Source organism: Falco peregrinus, chromosome Z (genome assembly GCF_023634155.1).
Source record: "Falco peregrinus isolate bFalPer1 chromosome Z, bFalPer1.pri, whole genome shotgun sequence".
Taxonomy (NCBI): domain Eukaryota; kingdom Metazoa; phylum Chordata; class Aves; order Falconiformes; family Falconidae; genus Falco; species Falco peregrinus.
In genome coordinates this window covers 40590521-40613651 of record NC_073739.1, presented here as the reverse complement: position 1 = coordinate 40613651, position 23131 = coordinate 40590521, and the positions used below count along the sequence as shown (strand labels likewise).

Sequence of the window (23131 nt, the reverse complement as noted above, 5' to 3'; positions counted from 1 at the left end):
AAAGTAATTTCATGTTGTTTAAACGCCAAAATTAAAAATTCTAATTAATGTGATTATTAGATGAGAGATAATGCTCCCAGAAGAATGTTGAATAAAAAAGGCTACAGTACGGAAAAGGAGGAGGGAAGGAAAGAGGTGGAATATGATCACTGAGAGCAATATGTAATTGCAAGGGTGGAGCATGTCCAAGACTGGTTTGTGATTGGACTTAGATTAAGAAGAGCTTGTGTATTTAGTCTGAAGACGAATATCATAGAGGCACCACAGTAAAGGTATAATCAGGTTAAAGGACTTTGTGCTCTCGCCAACTGAGTGGAACTGAAATTGCATTTTCAGTAAGTATACCCTTGATTTTTGGCCTTTTCGCAGTAACATGCATTTCTTTTGTCATGTGCCTTACTGATTCTTGGAGTAATTTCAGCTGTTATGGGTTACAGTGCTTGTTTTGGATGTCGGTGAAATTCCTTTCATATCACCTTCTTGCCTCTGTTGCCCATCTGCAATTAGTAGGGTTAAGAACTCAGTTTTATCATTAATCACTTCTTTCAGGGGTGTTTGTGAAAGAAAGTCACTGTCTGTTGCAGAGTTCAATAGAAATGTTAAAAAGGTAATACTCCGCTGAGAGTGTTTTACCTGCCAGTGCCAGACTGGGCATTTGCAGCACAGCTGGTACGTGTTCCGTGCCTTTAGAGGTATGTGAAATACAGGCAACATCTTTAGGAACAACTTACAAGGGAAAAAATATATCTAATACACATGTAATCAGCTTCCTATGTCTGTTCAGATGTTTTTTCAAGGTTAAATATTTTTTTAACGGTGAAATCTAAGGCAGCTTAACATGATTTTCCGTCTTTCAAGTGGAATTCCAACAAAGGCAATTGGCAAAATGAAGACAGAGACACTGATTCATAGCTAAGCTGACTGCGGGCAGGAGTTCGCCCTCTTAGCAATCTATGGTGAAATAACTATAAAGACTAACATGAGATGTCAGTGTAAAGTGTCTGCTTTGCTTGACAGCTATAATACATGCACTATGGGTATGAGGACCTTGATTTCCATAGGTGCTGAGTGCATTCAGTTCCCAGCTTTGTAAGACTTACGGGTGTCTATACATGTGAAAGTCAGTGCTGCAGCAGCTTCCCAGGCTGAAGTCAGCGGTGTACAGAAACTGCTTTAAAACCTGACACATTGACGTAGCTACGATGTCAGTGCTTAATGGGATAGTAGGAAGTGTCAAATTTCCAAGAACATGTTGGTTTTTTCAGTGTATTTTCAGACTGAACTGGCTAAAGTTGTATACAAACTGATGAGTTCATTAGATTCTGCAGGGAATAAGCTGCATATAATAGAAATTGCTCCAAGTCTGTATAATGTAATATAGAATTTTCATGGTTTGAGCTGGTTTGAAAAATCAGTAACTGTAATGTTGCTACAAAATTCTACAGTGTAACTTTGCTATTCATTTCTTAAACCCTGTAACGTCTTTTTAAAAGGGGCATTTAAGAAGGGGCCCAATGCTGTAAACTGTGTAGATTGATGTTCCTTTCAGTGAAGGTACTCAGTGCATGCAAAGTTAATTACACCTAAGTGTTTGCAGCCTTGTGCCCATAAACTGCGGTTGTCTTGGGGTTTTGTTGGCGTAGGTGATGATGTGGTTGGGATTTTGAGAGGTGTTTCCTATTCATGGGTTTGCTTTTAAGCACGGGGAAACAACCGCACAGCAAACTAAATCTCTACTGCCTAGTTTGAAAGAAAAGAAAAAAGTGCTATCATTTTCTTTTATGTTGTTTAAGATGGATCCATGAAGGGTTAATCTTGCCAGTGTCAGATACTTACTCCTTGAAGTAGCCATAGCTATTCACTGTTTGTTACCACAGCTATCCTAATTTCAAATAGTTGCAAATGTCCCTAGACTTTCCTGAAATAATAATTTGTTAAGTTTTCATTTCTAGAAGGTAGGAGTTTGGTGACAGACACTTGTCTGAAATCAGTAAACTGGCTTGGACATTGTATCTGAAAAAAATAATAGTGAAAGTAATCTTTTTAAAATCTCTTACAGGGTGAGAACTTCAATGCTAAGTTTCTTGCTGGAGGGAATTTTTATAGTTAGGTTATAAACACCTGAGAATTGCAGTTTATAATGGAAACTTAAGGTCTGTTTTAGCCCCAGCAGCACACACATATCTGAAACGAAACTTCTGGAGACTGATTTCATTAGATGGAAAAAGCTGATGGACTGGGCGCTTGCCTTTGCTTCTGAAGAGCAAGATCCATACTAAGCAGATAATGTTCTTGTGCTGCAGCATGGGTTGCATTTCAGTGTTCAAAAGCTTTCATTACTTACCTTAAATTAGGTTTGCATGATCAGGTCACCAAGCAATTTCTTAAATGAGTTGTGGGGTTGCACTGTTTAAACTTTTCATGTAAATAACTTGGTTCTGTCCCTGTGCACAGCACTGTGGGTTCTCACTAAAGCTGGCTTGATCAGTCAACTATTTCCATTAGTAGATAAGATTATAAATTACTGGTGAAGCACTGTACTTAACTCAGTGGTTATCCAGTCATTTGTATATAAATAATACTCTACTGCTGCCCAGTCAGCCCACTGCTCCCTGGCAGTACCTGCTAGATTATTTTCACATTTGTACATAATGTCAGTGATTAAGTGCTGGCCTGGTTCTCCTTAAGTGAGTAAATATTCCCTTGAAGTTGATGGGAGCTCTCCTTCCATAAGGAGTATGGAATGAGGGCAAAGGTCAGCAAATTTTCCAGATATCCTTCCTGGAGATCAATATTTTTTCCGCTCCCTTCTTTCCTGAAGAGGAAGAAGTGAAGTAGCATGTAGCCTTAGAAATAAATAAGTAAGTAAATGCTGTTTTGTAGAGGCTAAGTTCCCCTGCTATCGGTCGTGGTGATTTGCTTGGTGCCTGCTTACCTGGAAGTCCTTGCTGCAGCCACAGGGGTTCCTCCAGTTCCATGTAAAAAGGTGTGAGCTAAGCAGGACATGACATGTCTGGAGTGGAACCCAAAATTGCACAGGTCAGGAGTGAGGTGGGGGGCACTCTCTACTTTACAAGTTAGAACCTTTCGCTAAAGGGAAGATAGTATGGAAGTGAATAGCAGTAAAGTGAATAATTTCTCTGCACGTTTATAAAATAAAAATAAATAAAAAAATAAGAGTGGGGCTTTTTGGTTAGGATGTATTTTTGTTTTTCTGCAACAACCACTTTACCCTTTGCTTCCTCAGTAACTGTGAAGTATTGGAAATTTTCAAATATCTTTAAAAATGAAGGTTGTAGTAAATGATTGATGGAAAACATTGTAGGAAATCTCAGTTTGAAAATGGAGAACCTAGAACCCTCTTCCATTTCAGCAAGAAGACTTGTCTTTGTGCCTGCTTCTGGGTATAAACTTGCAAATACTTTATCTAAAGTATTTTATCTAATGTATTTTATCTAAATACATTAAATGATTCCATGTACTCTGGAATGTGATGCATAAACCTAAGAGGGGGTGGTATGAAATTAAGGTCTTTTAAGCAACTCATTGAATATTCCTTACAGATATACAAAAACCCAAAACCCACCACCACTATCAACAACAATTTTTTTTTTAAAATTACAGGACTTTTTATTAAAAAAAGGGGGTTTGAGAGAGGTAAGACTTTTCAGTGAATTATTATGTGAGCATATCTTTGCAGGCTTACGTGCATATACCAATATTAAAAATGGGCATAATAAATTACATTTATCCCCATTTTATGAGGAAATTAAAATATTTAAAGCCTCTAGTTTTACCCCAACTGTAAGAGTGAATTTATAATGCAGTTTGTGCCCTAAATATAATGTATTTTGTTCATAACCCTTCATCAACTTAGTAGCTGCTTAACATCTCTAAAATATTTTTTCTCTTTTTCTGTCACTTGCATTGTCATAAAAGCACCACACATTTCTATAATCACAAGAAAGTACTGATTTTTATTTTTTCAAGAGAGCTCCTCAGGAGCCAGTGTGTTGATGTAATTCTGTTAAATTGAATAGAGTTGTTCCCACAAGAAGCTGTAGTTGTGAATCAAGAAATAAACCCATTATATGGTTCTAAATGTAATTATTACTGTTGTGTCTATATGTGGTCAGTACACATGATAAAGTAATTCATGTATCTTCCTTGGCATTACAAAAGGTCTTATCTGAGAAACATGAGCAGAATGTAGCACTTTTATCACATTTTATCTGTGAATTACTTCTGAAAACATTAGCAGTTCAACTAACTTCTAGGGTTTGGTTTGCTGGGGGGTGTGTGTTTGTTTGTTTGTTTGTTGTTTTAAGAAGGCCTGCTCCTACACACGCTGACGGTATGCAAATCCTGTCTCAAGCCACCTGATTTCTTGCACTCCTTAACCTAAAAATCCGTAAGTCAAATTGCAGTTTGGAAAAGTTCATGTCCAGCAAGTTTGAGCTTGGATTTATTTTTATGGTTAATTTTAATCCTCCTATACAGGATTTTGAATGAGAAAGCCTGGCAGCTAGATTCTTGCTAATAACTTTAATAGTACTGGGCATAATAACGCTGTCATGCAACACTCATCCACTTGTCCTCAGATCTTTTAAAGGCTTGATTTTTTTTTCCCCAATGGTAATTGTCTTCTGCAATAGTTTTAAAGAAAATGTTATCCATATTTCTTAATCAGGAATAAAACCAATGGGATATCCTTTTTCTGTTCCGTACCACACTCATCACTGTAGGATCTGAGCAGCTTCTACAAGTGCATTAAGCAATGAACAAACATCTGTCATGTGTTGTTTATTGCCTCATCTTCTCCCCCTGGAGAGAGCTCTGTGCAGCGGAGTGTTTTGTTTCAGAAAGGGTTTCTTGGGAAGGAGAAAGGGTTGCCCTTTTGTTTTTCCCTCTCAGGTACGTGCTGCTGTGTATTTGTACTAGAGCAGGCAAAACTGACAAACTTACCATCTGTCTGGAGGCCGGTGGTGGTGCCTGTGACCAGTCCCTCGTTCACAGTGTAAGTTTTAGCTCAACTCATTAAAACCTTCAGGCTCCCTTTCATGAAGTCTGTGTGCTTTGAGGGGAGAGTTGTGGAATGAGGAGCCTGGCTATTGCCTGTGACCTTCAGTCAGCAGTCAGAGGTGGACTTCTCAGTGTCACTGGTGCAGGCTGCAGTGGCAGGGTTAGAGGGGATTCTGCTGAGAACCAGTGTGAAAACTAGAAGACCAACATGACAGGCATGTGGTAACCTGTGTTTGCTAGAGTCACGGTGCAGTGTTCAGTGCCGCTTATCTTCTGAAGTGCCGAAGGCTTCATTTTGAGACACTGCAGTAACTGGGCTGAGAAGCGACAGCAGCTGTGGAACTGCATCACTTTCAGCCATGATGAAAGAGTTCTCCTAGACAGCTGGAGATTTGTAATCATGGCCATTGTGAGATCTTAGTTAAAAAAAGAATCCAAGAAGGTGATGGTAATGGATTGGTGTCTCTGCATCATCGGTCAATGGAAACTGTTTCATGACTACAAACTCTACATACTGCTCTTCTAAGTTCCCAGCATCACCTATGAAGTCTTAGGTTTAGATCTTACCTGTTAGTTACATCTATTGTACTAACTTAGTACTAACTATCTTAGTCTATAGCTAAGGCTTGCTTGGAGGTATGTGTGTATTTCAGAAACTTGAGTCTTCTCACTCTGGTCAGTGGTATTCCTAAAAATTAAAAAAACAAACAACACCCCCACTCCCACCACCCCCCAACAAAGGATCAAATGGACCTGGGATGTTGGAAAAACTGTTGTGAATATGCACAGGCTGTGTTGAACACACAGTGCATCAGAGCCAGATTTCAGGTCAGAAATAAAATATTGATAGCTGAGGTTTGGAAATACAGCTGATCTACAAATGTTAAAAGACAACTGAAATAATTATACATGAAATCACTCATCACCTGTTGTTCTGAAATCAAAAAGGGTAGAAAAGAGAGTTGATTCTTGTGGATTCCAGGAGTAAACAGTCAAGTGACGGAAATGCAGTTCCACCTGTGCTTTAGTCCTTTCTTCCAGGAAGGCTTATGACATTATCAGTGCTTTGAGATGAACTTCAGGAGCCCTCCCTAGTGAAGTGGTGTTGTATCTTGCAGCCCTGAGCTAAGTGGAATTGATATCAGGAACAGCCAGGTTGATGAAAGGTTAGAGGAGAAAGAAAGTAAATTCTTGTCTCTTTATTCAGGTTCTTTCTCTGAACGATGCTGGCTGTTTGCAGCAGATAAAGTAACTTTGTACTTGACTTGTCAGAAAGCAACATGCTCTGGTGACAAGCAGCGATCTCCCCAAACCTGACCACACCTTAAGACACTTGGGAAACTCTTAGTGAAGTCCCATGATCATTAAAGACACAATCCTAGATGAAGTCTGGGCATTGACTGGATCTTGCATTGGTAGGCAAAGGTAGAACAAATTTCTGTTCCAGGAATTTCCATGCATGTGCCAGTTTCTCGAGGAAAAATAAGATACTTTTTCAAGCTAGCCCTTGCTCAGTTCGGTTGCAAGGATTTTGGACTGAAGAGGTAGGTTAACTGCCCATAGTAGTTTCTACAGACACAATTCAGCACTCAGTGCTGGGTAATGAAGTTACTTGGCCAGTAATTTGCAACTTAGCAAAGCTTAAAGAAATCAGTTAATTTTCTTTGGCTCACAAGTTTTTATCCCTCTTTCTTTGAGTATATACAGTCAGAAAAATAAAGGAAATCTGTCTGAAGGTGCTTTCCCTGATGCTTGTGGCTAGCATACAGTGATAATGGTTCTTCAACTCTTTGTTTCGCAGTTGGTAGAATGGCCACTGAAACACTGGTTTTCAGTGTCTGTAGTCTACAACTTTCTTTCAGTGTCTCAGTGGACATTCTCTGGTCTGTTTTGAGGTCATTCAAGGTGAGATAGTTTATACTGCCATTGATCTCAGCATCAGTGCATAGTTTGCAGCAGCTGAGACCTAGAGTGTTTGGATGGACAAATCAGGAGGCAAATACTTCCACTTGGGTATCTGCTACAATGTGGTGAAGAAATTTTCCAACCAATTGCTAAGACCTGTTGGTCTTCCGTGTGAATCCTTTAATTTGCAGTAGGCTGAGTCTGGAAAATAAAACCAGAGTTCTCCTTGGCTTTGTTTTTTGTAGTTAGGGTTTGCTGAACCTGAAGTGCCTCTGTTGAGTCTGCTGTTAGATGAGAAGGTGGTCTTAATGCCAGCTGCTTTCACGTGGTTGGGGAGCACTAACTGCAGGGCTGACATTCTGATCACCTCTCCAGTGCTCAGGACTTCTGAGATTGAGTGAAGGGGTAACTGAAGACTTTGCTGTTGCCAGCTTCAACTTTACTTTGCGTCAGAGCAATGCTGTCTGTTTCCAGTGAGTCTAAGTGATGGTCCTGTGGAGTATGATTTCAAATGTGAAATCTGGCTTCTCATGTCCAGTTTTTCTTTTGCTGTGGCCATTTCATCTGAAACAAGGAGCAGCGCATGCTGGAAACACAGTAGTAAGTGGCAGAGATGATAATCTGCATAGAATACACAATGTGTAGTCTGTTATGCTTAAAAGGGAGTTATTATGCTCGAGGGTAAAGTTATGGTGAAACATTTATTTGAGAAAAATGGGGTTGAAGGAAGGCGCTGTATAACCTGACTGAACCTGTAGTGGAAGCCACCTGGTTTTCATTTTGCTGGCTCAGCAGTATGTTAGATCGTAAAGGTTTAATAATTTTTGACATTTCAGTGCATTTATATTAGATTGCAGATGCTGAATTTCTTTTTAAGTGGATCTTCTCTCCATTAAGTAAATTACAGGGAAATATTGTGTACTATAGCTTAAGAAAAAAAAAAAATCTGTTTCTGTACCAGTAGCAATGGCTGGCCTTTTAAAAACATTACTGGTAATGCATAACCAGAATATCAGACACAGAATGCAAAACATTTGAACTTTCATTTATGCTGCTGATTCCTGCATTGAAAGTCATCTCAAAATATTTATAAAGTTAAATCCTTGCATTTTTATCTCACAGTATTTTAACATACATACCCACGGTTTCCTGTCCACTTTTGCTTTCATGCTACCCTACATGTATTTTTTAGTGCTAAGAAAGTCAAATGCTAAGTTTGATTCATAAGTGCCAAACGGTTTGGTGCAGGTAATACGATGTGGTTTGTACAACGATTTGTCTATGTCAAAATAGCATTTAAATGCAACAGGACAAAAATCTGTATGAATGTGACAAAGCTGAAGCACATAAATAATCCCAAGAGCCTTCCCAAACTGCGTGTCTGTAACTTTTAGGGAAGTACAGCCTTGGTTATGCAAACATTGCTTGACAAATCAGTGTTAATGTAGGACAGGTTTTGAGGAGGACATTTCAAAGAAACAGCCACATTTTGTAAAGGGCTTGCCCATTAGCAGCTCCTCTTTAAAAATGCTGAATAAATTGCTCACTTGGAAAAAGTTTCACAAGTTTTGTTGCTTTGTGGACACATTAGCGTTACACATACCAGGTTAAGGTATAATTGAAATCAAACACATGCGCAAAAAGTTTTTGAACCCTTCAGAAGCCCACCTTAAATTGTAGCTGTGTCATAACATTTATTGCTTGCATATCAACAGTTCCACTCTCATTACTGCTTTTTTTGTCCTTGCATTTGAAAAGGAGGGTTAAAAGTCAATGGAGATCAGGTCTTTTGACTTTTGTGCATAATTAAGTTTGTGCTGTTCTTTGGGATTTGTGTCCTTCATCCAGCAATGTCACCATATGTGTGGCCAGAATAAATCAAACCTTTATATTTGGGGAGGTAGTGGCCTTAAAATTATTTCTGGCATAAACGGTCTGCTTCCAAAAATAAGATAGCCTTAATTTTGATGTTACAAATAGGAAAGTCACTGGGAACTAAATGCAAGTTCAGTTGTTTATTAAATACATTTCTCTCAGTGTCGTTCTTATGTCCTACTAGTATGAAGTAAGTGATACCAGATGTAAATGTCCCAGAAACAGCATTCTGAAGTACAACACAAATCAAATGCTGATGAACTTGTTATGATCATTACTTCCTGAAGTAAGTAATTTTTGAAGCAAATTCGTAGGAATTTCTTTTCCATGATTAAAACCCTGTACGGTTCCTGGCTTTTTGCGTTTTTTTAAAGTAGATGTTGAAAACTGAGTTGCCAAGCACAGAAAGAACTGTGTGAGCAGAGGTTGAGAAAAACTGCACACAGAGGGAAGACATTTTGTAGAAGTGTCGTTCATAAGCAGATTAGAATGTGTTAGAGAGAGGTATTAGTTTTGCTTTTAATTATAGTGAGATTAGTTATCTTCAATAAGTAATTGAAGGGGAGCCGATTATTCAGCAAGAGGGCAGTCATAAAAATGCAGACCCAAATAAAATTAAACAGAACAGTCTGCTTCACTATGCGCTTCTGAAATGTTGAACTATGTCAACCTCTGACATAGATGGGTTTTGTTTTGTAAAGAGTTCAAAGCACTTTTTTGTCAGCTGCAGATTACTTTTTTCCTTCTGCATATTAATCAAACTGCAGACTAGTTCTTTCAGAGTTAGACTCTTCAGTAGTCGGCTGCACTATGCTAGTTAACAGCTGTTAGCGTCAACATTTTTATTGAATTCGTATGTTACTTGATATGAGTACATTTTAGCCCTGAAGGGGGGGGGGGGGAGGGGGAGCCTTTTTCATTTAAAAGAAGTCACTGCACAGATGAAAACAGCATCTGAAGAATATTGTTTGAGGTAAACAATGACAAAGTCTATTGAAAAATGTTGAATATGTAGTGTTTTCTGGAATTTTCAAGCTAACAATTTTCTGGACAGTTTGGAGGGATGGGAAGATTTGTTTTACAAAGGTTTTTTTTGTTTTAATTGCTGAGTGCAGAAAACAGCCCTCAAGGCAAATTGTCTGTGTGGAGAGTTTATAACATGAGATTTGTTCAGGGATTTGCTCAATGAGTTCAGAGTATAGGTGCAGAGGTGGCCTGGCCCTTATAAATCCTGTCTCCTGGACTAGTAGCAGTTTCTTATCTGGAGTTAATGAGGAAATTGAACCGGCTGCCTAGGGAAGTGGTTGAGTCACCATCCCTGGAGTTATTTGAGTTATGTGTAGATGTGGCACTTAGGGACATGGTTTAGTGGTGGACTTGGCAGTGCTAGGTTGGACTCGGTGGCCTTAAATGTCTTTTCCAACCTAAAGGATTCTGTGATTCCATGATTAAATTTTGTATGAAGGGATCCGTTCACTATTGAACTCTGGGGTGAGGCTTTTCCCTATTTTTCCTAGGAGAGGGGTGAGATGGAATTCAGTCTGGCTTTGGAAAATTGTGTACAAATGTAAATGACAAGACATTTCATGGTTTTGGGAGGGGACAAGGCTGCCTTCTCCTGAGAAATACGGGTGAAATACATTGCGCCTTAGAAACTTGAAACTTTTCTGTAAAATTTTCAAAGGTCAAATGACTTTAATTCTGTTTTGGGCCTTGTTTGTATTGTATTTCAGCCAGCATTTTCCAGCGCACAGTAGTGACATTTTTTTTTTTTTTTTTTTCCCTTTCCCCCCTGTTTTTGCTCAGTGTAAACAGTTCCTTGCTGTGGTTACACAGACAAATATAGCCGAGAACCCTTTTCTGGGAGAAGAGTCTCCCGGTGCATTTCTTAACCATTTTTGGGAAGAATCGATCTATCTGCACATGAGAGAGGGAGGCAGTAGCTGTAAATTGAAGTGACATCATATGTATTACTCCTATTGATCTGCTTTTAGCCTAGAGCCAGGATAAAAGGAAATGGCATCAGGGAGGAAGCATGCTGTTTAGGCACAGATCCCAGTGTGATAATGGAATAATAATAGAAATCACGCCACTGTCAATCGGTTGCTGCATTAGTCTGAGGCAGATTTCCCCTCTGAGGAGGCTTTCAATGACTTCATTCAAGTGCAGGCAGGAGCAAATGGGATATTCGGCATACCAGCTGTACTACTTTGGTGATTTGTGTCCTGGCTTAGGGGTGCGGTGCAAGTGCTGGTGCTGTGGATACTGAAGTAGATATATCTGTGTCACATTTCATGGCTGTGAAAGGTCAGTAGTCAAATGCTTCAGCGACAATTTTTCTAGTGTAAAGGGTTAATCTGGCATTTATTGCATTTGTTAATGTAGGAACTGATAAATACGCTCCTTCATGTGGGTGGTCGTCTGGGATGTGAGGTTGATGACCTCTGTAGCTGCCGCATCAGATCTTTGAAGAGGCGAGATTTGTTTTCTTTGTGCTTTTTACAGGTTAGGGGTAGGATTCAGAAAACACACAGTTTTGTTCCAAGGTTATTTGTGGAAACCCTTTAAAACCTACTAATGCCTTGAGACATTCATGTAACACAGTATAATTGCTGAAGTGCCTTCTGTAGCGATAAGAATAAAATACAAAGCATGATTTTTCTTAGTTCCCGTAACATACATGGAATCAGCCCCAGTAAGCGGCTTTGGTAGTACTCTTGAGTTATTTTCAGTTTGGTTACGTTTTCTTCAATTTTTTCATTTGCCTTTTCAAATACAGACCTGATTTTGATACTCCCTATCATTTGCAGTTTGTTTTAGAGGTAACAACCTCATTACTCAAAGTTTAAAACCACCACTTCAGGTAACATAGGGGAAGCAGGGGACGAATGGCTATTTAGTGGCAGGACAAAGTGAACTCTTTCACAAGGCTGAAGAGATGTAGGAGATGTTTTACAGTTGTAAGGGCAAGATAACATATACAGTGCTGGGATACAGCTTTATAGTGGGGATGATTTTTAATTATATGGGGCATGACAGGAAACCTCTGGTGTGCTTGATCACAACATATTAATTTATTTTGTCTCTATAGTGTCAGTACTTGCAAGTGGGGGAGGGGGAACCCTCGAAAAGTACTATGATTTCCATGCAGCAGGCATAGGTTGGGACAGGAGCTATCTACTTTACAATATAAATAGCTGCTGTTGCAGCAATCATTGCTTTAATGAAAACTAGTTCTTGATACTTGCCACGTTTTCTGATTGATCTACTTTAATAATCACGTATGTTTGAACATTTTGACTGAGCATGCTCCAATACAGTTCAGTGTGATTTTTTGCAAATAAACTTTTATTATTATTGTTTACATGAACATGACAGTTTTGTGTTTGGGGAGTTATGGTTGTTTTTTGAATGTTTTCCACATGAAGATACACATTGACACTGTGAATTTTATCCTGCTGTATTTTGCTCTAGCTGCACTGTGTTTTTATTTATGTTAGATATTCAATATGCATGCACCAAATATGAGTTGTAAAGGAAAACAGCTTCACAACACTTGAAAGGATATTTACTGTTTGTTTTCTCCAGCATTTATGTTTTGGTAGCACTTAAAAGCAGGGGACCTTTTGTATTAAGCATAAGGCAAACAAATGGAATATCAATGACATGCACCCCAACCAATTCTCGTGGTGTGAAAGACAAGAAGTAACAGGTGGGTGACACAAATAAGGCTGGTGGTGGGGAAAAAGAAAAATAATCGAGTGTGGGTTTTTCTGGCTGAAAATCCGAGTGGAATTTTGTGAAGTTTATTTATAACCATTAAAAAGCTTCTTTGGAGGCAGCGCTATTCATATTGCTGTGGTTTTGGGGAAAAGAAGATTTCCAAACGACTGAAGGAATTTTGTAGTAGTCTCCGTTGTGCACCTTCAGCCAGGCTTCCACCTCTTTCCTTAGGATAGTTTCTTCGCTTAGGCAGAGTCTCTTTTATTAAAAGGTAAGGATAAGACACGAAAGCGAATGTTCCTCCTTTTATTTGTTGCAAGTGGGAGAACAAAATGTAATAGCTGCGCTCACTAGTGCCACTTGGTTACAAGTCAGTCAGCATTTCTGTGGCTCTGCCCCCCCGCGCTGCCCCTGTTCGCCAGCTCCTACCTTGGGCTCTAATTAAACCATGACCATTAAACTGGTATGTAGAGTCTCATCTTGAGCAGCTGGAACGTGGGAAAATAACAGAAGCCATAGTCTCAGATTTTTTCTCTGCAGTCTCAAATCTAGACTGAGAAGAGTTTAACCTGAAATTCTGAAAACTCTTCCCCCATAGCACAGTACTAGGCAGAGGTAAATTAAAGACATGGCCATTGCTCTGCCGCTGTGCTTTTGTTGGCTTCCATGAGATTCTGTGATGTTATCTTTCACACACAGAAAGCTATTATTAATCTGTATAGCAATTATACTGGAGATATATTATAAAATAACTCTCAGCTGTTGTATACTGATGCACTCAAGCAGCTGTTCTACAGTTTCTAGAAATTAAGTATTGCTCTGCTGTCTTTGTAGTTAGCAGGGAAGGCTTTCTAAATCAGAAGTTACCTTTCTGTATGTGGTGTTCTGCAACATTTCAGGTTTTATTAGTGTTCAGAATGAATCCAGTTTCCAAGCAGAGCCACTTCCCAGAAGCCTTCCTTGTTCTATTTTTTTAGTGTCTCACCATCCCCCAGGCAGCTGCTGTTGAACTGCACAGTAAACATTCAAATTGGCATTTTAGTAGTTATCGTGAAATTGAAATATTCAATATTTTTAATTGTCTGACTATTTTTAACAACTCCATTTTGTTGTCAGGCTTTGGTATCATTTAGAAAATGTTCCAGTAAGGTGTGAGGGTTTTTTCAGTTTCCAAGAATACAACTTCAATAATAAAAAAGATGGAAGGAAATAAAGATGCGAGGAAACTAAAGCAGATCTCTTTTCCTCTTTGTTCTGATTTAAGTACTGATGCTAAATTATGTCAGACTAAAAGGGAAGAAAATGTTGTGTTGCTTAGTTAGTTGTCAATGGCAATATTTTACAGATTAAGACATCAGAAGATTCTGGATATCTTCATGGACTTGCTGTCAGAGGTCAGGGGTCTAGACTTGTTCAGTCCACATAAACGGCTCTGGCTGTGGGGTGTGTTGTTGGAAGAGGCACTTTCTATACCCGGTTTCATTTTGTACCTGCTTAGCACATGGACGCAGCAGAAGGGGACATGGGCAGCAAAGCAGGAGCAGAGAATCACCAAATGTGATAAAAGCTGGAAGTAGTGTTAAAGTAACAGGATATCTTTTTCCGTTAATTGGTCTGGAGAACATTGGAAGTGATCAGTCCTGGTTTCTTTTTGTGTGCAAAAGCTTAAATTCACATTCCTTCTCCCTTTCCCCTTCCTCTTTAGGTGCCCCACAATGATGAATAGTGGGGAAAGCTTTGGGGCATGTAACAAACTTCTGACTGATCACCCTGAATTTCCAATAGATGTTTCCTGGCAGCTGTTGTAATTTCTCTCTGATCTCAGTTTGAATTATTTATTTGTTCATCCAATAAGCCTATTAAACAGAGCACTTAAGCACTCGCTACATTAGGCTTCTGCTTTTTCTTTTAAGGCTACATTAGGTTGAGCTGCAAAATGATAGGTTCTAGAGTCAGGTGACTACTAAATATATATACATGTATAGATAGATGTATACTCTGTGTGCCACAAACATAACACTGATGCGTCTTTATGATGTAATGATGGATGACTCACTGCACTAAAATATGTCTCAAAATGTGTCGTTACACTTGTTTTGTGGGTTACTTATTTGTGACTGTTCACTGCAAGTATCGTATAATTGTTCATATAACAGATAAAAAAATGCCACTCTTAAAAATCATACATTCATATATCTGCTTGATTCCTGAAATTATGAACTGTAAATCATTTGCTTCTTTTATTCCTTCCAGGCACAAACTAAATGAAATTACTTAGCGTATGTATTCTGTAAAAATCTTACTTAATAAGCTATGATTATGTTTCAGTAAGATAAGCATAGTTTAGATCTGATCTAACTATAGTAATGAAAACCATGGAAAATGAGTCTTAATTGGGTGCCAGCACAGAGTTTTTTAACAGACACGTAAACCCTGTGTTTTTTCAGAAACCAGCTAGAAGTTCTTGTATTTCAAGCACATGCTGGAAGTACACAGGTTATCACGGTCTTGTCCTCTTTGGTTTGTTTCCATTTAGTTGCTCAGTCTGTAGACATCTTTATTCACACATGGCATTTATTTTCCTCTTAGCTTCTTCCTGACCAGCTGGTCCTACTTCTGGAGTACCTCTTGGAGGGGAAGACCTTGTGTCCTAGAGTGCTTCAGTGCTTAGAGAAAACATACCAGCTTCGGGAGCAAGATGCTGAGGTAATTCACTCTGAAAAATCTCACTGGCATACGCCGTTGCATTGTTGACTAGGAGTAACAGTGTTCCACTAGCATCCAGGCTCATTCAAGTTCTTTTTTCTACATCTAAATCTGAAATTGGATGTTCTTAACTCTGGTATTGTTACATCTTCAGATGCCTTAATTACTCATTATTTCTGTGTGTTTTGTGTAGGTCCAGGTGCGTTTGCATACCATGGTAGTTAAGAGACAGTGCAGCATAGATGTCATAACTATTGTGCATGTGCCTTGTGCAGCACATTTGCTCAAGTGTTAAATTTCTCATTATGTCATGGTGACTGTGTATTAGAGCCCAGTTCATTTTAGTTGTGTGTATTGTCTCCAAATGCAATTGTGTCTGTTATGGTCTAAAATTCTTCCCCATGGCCAGCCCATATTGTTCCTCTTTGAGTGCTCCAGAGTCTCACTATGTATTTAGAAAAGTTTGCTTTCAGAGAGACTAAAGTATGTTCTGCTTTGGGGCTTGAGTTTAAGGGGGAATATGTGCTTTACAGTTGCTCCTAGTAAGTCCCAGTGATATTAAGTCCCTGAGGAAAACACTGTTTCCTATTATATTGTAAATGTACCTTCCCCAGTACAGGCATGTATGAGGCTAGCATCCCTGCTTCAAAGAGCTTAATGTGTTTGGGGAGAAATATATCTTATTACCACACTCAGTGCATGGATTTCTTAAGCTGGGGGGTTGTGACAATTAAAGCAGGAGAACTTGTGACTGAAAACACCCTTGCAACGGGTCTTTTCTTCAAGTACATAGTATTCAGCAGGGGAAGTAAGATGGAATCAGCCATGAGAATGAAGGACATGTGGGTTTATATATAAACAAGGGTTAGTTATGAAGTAGCATATGATCAAAGTAATGTGCAATGAGGGAGCATAGTAAACAACGTGACATTTGACTCTTGTTGAATTAAAAACTACTGTGAAGGCTGCAGAAAGTCAGTGTGCATGACTTAACCCTGTTAGAATTGGAACTTTATGGCAATAATTGAAATTGAAGGAGAGAGCAAAATCTTTCTTGTTACTGTTTATGCTGAATTTTCTGAGTGGATACTTACAAACACTTGGGAATCCAAACATTAATGTAAAGATCAATAGAATAGGTGTGTAGCTTTTTCTCAGAAAAAATGGACAGCATTTCAATTGTTTCTGTTTACTGCACCTTTTTACTTTTTTGTTGATACAGGTTTCCAAATGCCAGGTTTGTTTTCAATTAGTACTTGAACCGATGTTTCTATTTATAGATATTAGAATATATTTTAATCACATCTGAATACCACTGAAATGTCAGGGGTTCTATAATGGGAATAGGAATTATTAGGGAGATAGGTCAAAGCAATAGCTGCGGTGTTGCTGCTTCATGCCTGTGAATTGTAAGCACCAGGCCACAAGCTTGGTTTCTCAGGTTTTTCCTTTCTCTCCACTTTTTTCTTCCTTGCGGTGTCATGCAAAGAAGTACACAAGCAATCTGTCAGAATTTTTTCTTAAAGAAGAACCACAGCCAAACACACACAAAATTACGGCCTCAGTGAAAGGAGCATACTCAATTTCATTTTACAAGGGGAAAACAAGGGCTTAGCTGACATTTACAATAATTAAGATAACATTACCATTAGCATTTTACCAGTCATCAGACCCAAGACACCTAGCTTACACACCCTCACATACCTGAGGGAAGGACTTTTCATGCCTGTTTCTCCAGTATGTGCATAGGGGATTTTTCCTGTCCTGACCCAGGGACAAAGAACTATAGTCCAAGCCTATAGCTGAGCTTTTCCTGTCTAGATTTAATTTGTGAAGACATTAATCACTGACAGTGATTCTGTTGTGTTACAGGAGTTCAAATGCTCTCAGTAACTAAACATCTGAAAGGGATCACTAAAAATACAAGCATAAAAAATCACAGGCAGGGCAATAAAAAAAGAAAACTGTCAATGTCAGAGGTTTTATTCAGGGATTTTTGTAAGGTTGTCAGCTGTGTTCCATCCAGCAGCAGAAAGTTAAGAAATAAGAACTTGTTTTCTTATTTTTGAGAAGTAGAAGTTAGTCACATTAATCTCCTGGTAAGTATTAGCAATGATATGGTCAGTAATGTATGACAGTGGTACACAAAGAAGTATGTTTTTCTGTGTTTAAAACAAAGCTTGGTCTTAAAAATGGTACATAAAATGTTGTCTGTACAATTGGAATCTGGAAGGCTTTCTATGTATGTGTTTTAGGTAGCTGAAAGGTCTTCTGACAACATCAGAGAGAATATAAATGATAGCCTGTATAATGCTGCAGAGTACTTCTTGAAGGGCAAGAGTGTTCCACACTTTGTAGTACTTATGTGGAAAAAGTAAAGGGTTTGGATAATCTCACCTTGTCATGTCAGTATGTTGGGAGGAATAAAGAGGGCAGCTGCCTGGTGGATTTTACTCCTGGGATGAAATCAGTAGAGAACCCCCCACCCCTCTGTCTCTGCCTGTTTTAAGGGACCTGAATGTTATGTATGGACACTTCAGTCCTGTAGCATGCTGGCACTGAAGCGCCACACCAAAGCTAGCACTGGGAAAGTACAGGGGAAAATTTGCTCAAGGTCGCTTGAGCCTGGTTGACTGGAGTTCTCCCAAGTAACAAGCAACAGGACGGGAGGAAATGGCCTCAAGTTGTGCCAGGGGAGGTTTAGATTGGATATTCGGAAATATTTCTTCACTGAAAGGGTGGTCAAGCATTGGAACAGGCTGCCCAGCGAGGTGGTGGAATCAGCATCCCTGGAAGTGTTTAAAAAACACATAGATGGGATGCTTAGGGACATGGCTTAGAAGTGGACTCGGCAGTCCTGGGTAAATGGTGGGACTTGATGGTCTTAAAGTTCTTTTTCAACCTAAATGATTCTATGATTCTATGAAATTGGGTACTTGTGCATTGGGCTTCTTTTGTCTTTGAGTTCCTGTACAGAGTTCACTCGTTGCAAAGCCTGTGTAACAGCTCACTAACTCAAGTTTCACAAATGCTGCAACAGAGCTAGTTATTGGGGGTTGTTTTGTCCTGCACAAGTACAGCATGGGAAGTCCTTGTTCATGTTTCTGAAAGTTTTTGTGTCTGTGTTTCTGAGGTATCCTTATTTTGACTTTAAAGTTCAGCGCATTTGTTGTAAAAAGGTGTGGACCTGGTGGTGTCTGCACTTGCCCACAGCAACACGCAGGTCTGTCCTCAGCCAGTCGACGTTGCCAACAGCACCGTTTGCTACTGCTGACCACTTGTTACCACATGCATCTCCAGTCTTACCAACATAAGGGCACATCTTACTTCAGAAAGGAGAGGAGGGTTTGCAGCAGGTTGCCTGCCTTGCTTTAATCCTTGCTTTGTACCAGCCAGGAGAGGAGAGAGGTACGACTCAGCCTTTGCCTGGAATTTAACTGTTGATCTCTGCTCAAGGAGTGCTCAAGCAGTCCTTCCTGGGGCCTTCTCAGCAACTCAGTGTAGTCCCTGTCCTCTCTCAAGTGAGGTCTCACCACAGATATGTGGCTTCAGGTGAGGGTAGGAGACCAGTGGTAGCCACTGCCTTGTAAGACAGACACTTGTTTGAGGGCTTCAGCTAAAAAAATCATCAGACATTAGGTAATGTATTTCTGATTCATAACGCATAAAGCATTCCAGATAGCAGCCTTTGAGCCACACGAGCTAGGAATGGGATACTGATGGCTTAATCACATTTTAAACTCGTGTGCCCCCAGTCCTGGATGCTACAAGAGGCTTGTAGTGTATCTGCCTAATTGCAGAATTTGTGACTCCTGTTTTTTTCAGTCCACTTCTAGAACAAATAATGATTTCATTTTCTGTTTACTGTTCAAACCTTGGAACATCTGAGAAGGCACAAGACTAAAAATTTGTTTTCCAGAGATTAAATTCACTGATGTGAATTATTTGAATTGAGCATATCCAATATATCTTGAAACAACATTTTGAGAGCAGTGAAGGTTTCCGAAGTTGAAAGCCATTTTTCCATCACCTCCTCAGTGTCTTGAGCCCATTGTGGCTCAGACCTTGTCAGACAAGGAGGAGGTGATTGCGTGGAAGAATGATTGTGTCCTCAGTTTTCTCTTCATGTTCCCTATTTTCTTGCTGAGCTGCCTACTGCTACATAGCAAGATAGCTCATAGACAGGCTGCATATCCAGGATGTACCATGTCCTGCATCCAAGAGAAGCATTATAGAAGCTGGCTGCAGTTTGAAGACAACGAAGTCCAGCTGGAAGTTTGGCTGACTGAGGAGAGCTTGGATATGTTACAAAGCAGCTACAGTTGCCATCAGACAGCACAGTAGGATAGTAGAATTGAAGGTGGATCTGGGGTTGTTTCTGTTTTGCTTCTTTCTCAGGTTGCCTTTTTATGCAGATATTTAATTTATTCAAATTCTAGCATCTGTCAGAACATGGAGAGTTGGTCTACATGGGAAGTTTCTGGTTGCTATTATTTTTTTAAGTCTGCCTAACCTTGATGACACCTCTTTTTATATGACTGTGGAAGCTTATCTTGTTTGAGCCTAGGCTGTTGAGGACTTTCTTTTAAAAAAAATTGGAATCTATTACTTACAACTATCTAAAGGCAACACTGGGAGCTCTGGATAACACTCAATCAATCTGTTAGCTTGAGAACCCTGTGATTACTTCCATTATTTCTGTTCTAACATTGTCATTCAGTCATGGAGAGGCCTGTAACGTGTGTGTGCACAAGATCACAGGACGGCCGAGTAGCCTGCAGAATAGTAAGGAAGGCACCAGGGAGAAGATCGCTAAGGCCATAGGAGAAGAGCAGTGGGTGACACTTTCAGTCCTATTTAAGACCATATTTTTTAAGGCAGTATTTCTGCAAGTATGTTTTACTTGTTGCTGAATTATCTAAGACCTCATGATAGAATATAATGTGGATGAAGCAGAAAGATTTATGGTGTATTTCCCCAGGCTTTTCACCATAGAAGTAGCTTTTCTTTCTTTCCTACTGCAGGCATAGTTTTTTTGTAAAATACCTTGCCTGCACAGCATATGGAAAGTTGCTTTGTTAGTTTTCCTTGTATCAGCAAGTTGGCTGAAATGCTCTTCACTTACATAATGCTTTCCCTGTATTCAGGATCATAATGTGGTATATTTGGGGGAGAGAGGAGAGACTGTAACTGTTTCTGCAGAAAATGTGAGTAAAATGAGTTAAGATCATAATATTGTCAGTCGGGTGGGTGGCATAAAGTCATTCTCACACAACTACTTCATTGTGCATGAGGTCTGCTTATGAGACCGAGGCTATAAAGTGGTGGCATCTTATTTCACTGACAGAAATCCATTAATGCTAATACAAACCATATAAGGTGCCTGTTGTCCTAAAAGTGGTGAGAATTCTGTTTAGGACAAAATAACTTTGATTCACTGATCTTTCCTAGCCCATGAAAAGCTGGCAGATGTGGAAGTACAAATGAATTATTATGCAATATCTGTCCTGCCTCTTCCCATCGGATGGTGACTGCATTGAACTAGGCACATTCTCGCATTGCATTATTCAGCTGTCCTGCCGGTTGTGGCTGGGCATTGTTGGAAGGCATCCACATGGAACAGAGCTCTGTAGAGTACACTGTAAAACTGGGTGGGAAAAGGGGACTACCCAGAAAAGGTCAGCCCATGCCTACGGGCAGACAAGGCACTGAGGGAGCTTTCCTTTCAGCACAGCCACTGGGCTAGTTCTCCCTTGGGGCAGGGGTTCAGGAGCAGTCTCCAGCTTTTGAGTAAAATCAGCAATGTGTGGCAAATACCTTGACAGCCTTGCCAGTGCTTCTTGACCAGACTATGTAGCAACAAATAGGCACATTTCAGATAGTGGTGTTGCAGCCAAAGAGGGAGATCTACCATCCTTTTCCTTAACCTATGTCATTGTTCGTATGAACATCTATTCAATAGATGAAAAAGGTAACATCTTGAGCTGATGAGCATATTACAGGACATTACTTTCTTCAGAAGGTAGGGATAAGTGAATACAATAATATTTTTTTTCTGCAAACTAAAAATGGTTTCTCTATTTATTCCATATTTAAACATACAGCTTATTATTCAATTTCAAGCCAAGTCAGGAGATGCCTTATTTTTTATAGGAGAGCATGTTTTGCAGGACTTATATAGCTGCTGTAAAAATTTATCACAGAGGCAAAGTAAATTTCACCTGACTTTTCCTTGCTTGATGTTGTATTCAGAGCATTATTATGGCACTAGAGATAGGTAAGATTACATTGAAAAAATTTTTATTTGCAATTGAATTGCAATTACTGATTCAGTATTTAGGAATTAGGAACTTAGAAAAAGCTCTGTAGAGCAATTAGCCCGCATGCCAGACTGGTTTCTGGAATAAATCAGATTTGATGTTTGTATACCCAACCGTTACTGAGGTGGTATGTTCATTAAATGAAAAAAAAAAGAAGACAGAGGAAACGCGATTTTTTGTAAAGTAAAATCTCTGTACTATTATCAGCCTGATGCTTTTCACACTTATACTCACAGAAATAATTATATCCCCCCCCCCACTTTTCTCCTGATACTTCCCCTGGCAAACACTAACAAAGAATATCTCTTTGTCCTAGAAAATCTTTCCCATTTTCACTAGTAAAGGGACTGCTTTCAGAGTACAGTAGACTTTCTCTGTCTCCTACAAAGTAAATTGTACTATTAAAAAGACTAGAGCAGCGGCCACTTGTCAAAAGGTCCTCTGTGATACTGATATGTTCGGAGTCTTCACCCTGCTCTATGTTCTTACTTGTGTTGCATCTAAATGCAGTTTGCAGGCTCTTTGGTGCAGATGGTATTGGTATTACTGCTGGTAAAGAGTTTTTCACAAGTGTGCACTCACAGGAGTTGGGGTTTTTTTCACAATGAAAGGAGCTTTGGAAAGGGTAGCTTCTAGGAATATGGCACTCGATTTCCAAAGATGAGGCCCAAAATTCAGTGTGAGGCTAAGAAAATTGGAACAGGATGAGGGAAAAACATTTCCAGTAACAGCAGTGGGAGTCTTCCCCGGGACTGATTCTGGCTCATGTGTCCGTCATAACTGAGTGGATGTGTTGGGATGAATTAGTAATACGGACCAAAAGATAATCTCAAGTAGCTATCACTTGGGTTTGTTTTGTTGCTACATGCAAAGTATGGGAGCTTTCCCAGCCCATTAAGAATAGAAAAATCTGTCCATCAGCATTAGTTCTCCATAGGGCATGATCAGAGCACGAGATTTATGGAGCACTGGAAATAGCTTTGCACCAGTCAGCACTCCTCATCCTGCACCCCTCCAGGAGCCAACAGCAACATGTGCGTTCCAAGTGATCTCACTTGCTGCTGGGTGGCATTAACAAGAGTTTCCAAGGACCTGACCGGGGCCATTACCGGTACTGTTCACTTACCACCCGTTATTTTTCTAACTGGCTTTGGGACTTAGTTTCCTCCTTATCTGGCAGTACAGCAACTAAGCAAGACTTGGAGAGTGGGGGAGCTGATAGTAAGAGGGAACCAGTTATGGAATTGAGTTGGTTTGTGGGGTTTTTTTTACTGTTTATCCAAAGAATACATAGAGGAAGGAATTGGAGACAGTTCCTGCTTTTCTGTGTCCTATTGTCGAGACAGTTTAGTGGTGGAGTCCTCTGGGATTCTGAAATCAATCCCAAAGGTGTTCTGAATTGGGTGGAACTGCTTTATACAGTGTTATATGGTATTTCTTTGTAGGGCAATACAAACCTAGCACTGTAATAAAACCACCTGGCCTTGTCATGACATGTAAAAGGTTACTCTGTTTGCATATGTATGACAGCACCGACATAGCATCAGGATATCAAGGAGAATATGGTCTGAAAAATACAA

General features: G+C 39.6%; 1 protein-coding gene across 5 annotated transcripts in view; it reads left to right on the top strand.

Annotated features, from left to right (window-relative positions):
• Nucleotides 1-23131, top strand: part of AOPEP (aminopeptidase O (putative)) — a 206513-nt gene that overhangs the window by 166180 nt on the left and 17202 nt on the right. For 4 of the 5 annotated variants that reach the window (XM_055790627.1, XM_055790622.1, XM_055790623.1 and 1 more), the window contains one exon: nt 15115-15231. The exons of the other annotated variant lie outside the window; for it this stretch is intronic. In XM_055790627.1, coding sequence (XP_055646602.1) covers nt 15115-15231 — 117 coding nt within the window. The remainder of the gene's footprint in view (nt 1-15114; nt 15232-23131) is intronic. 5 annotated transcript variants of the gene reach the window in all.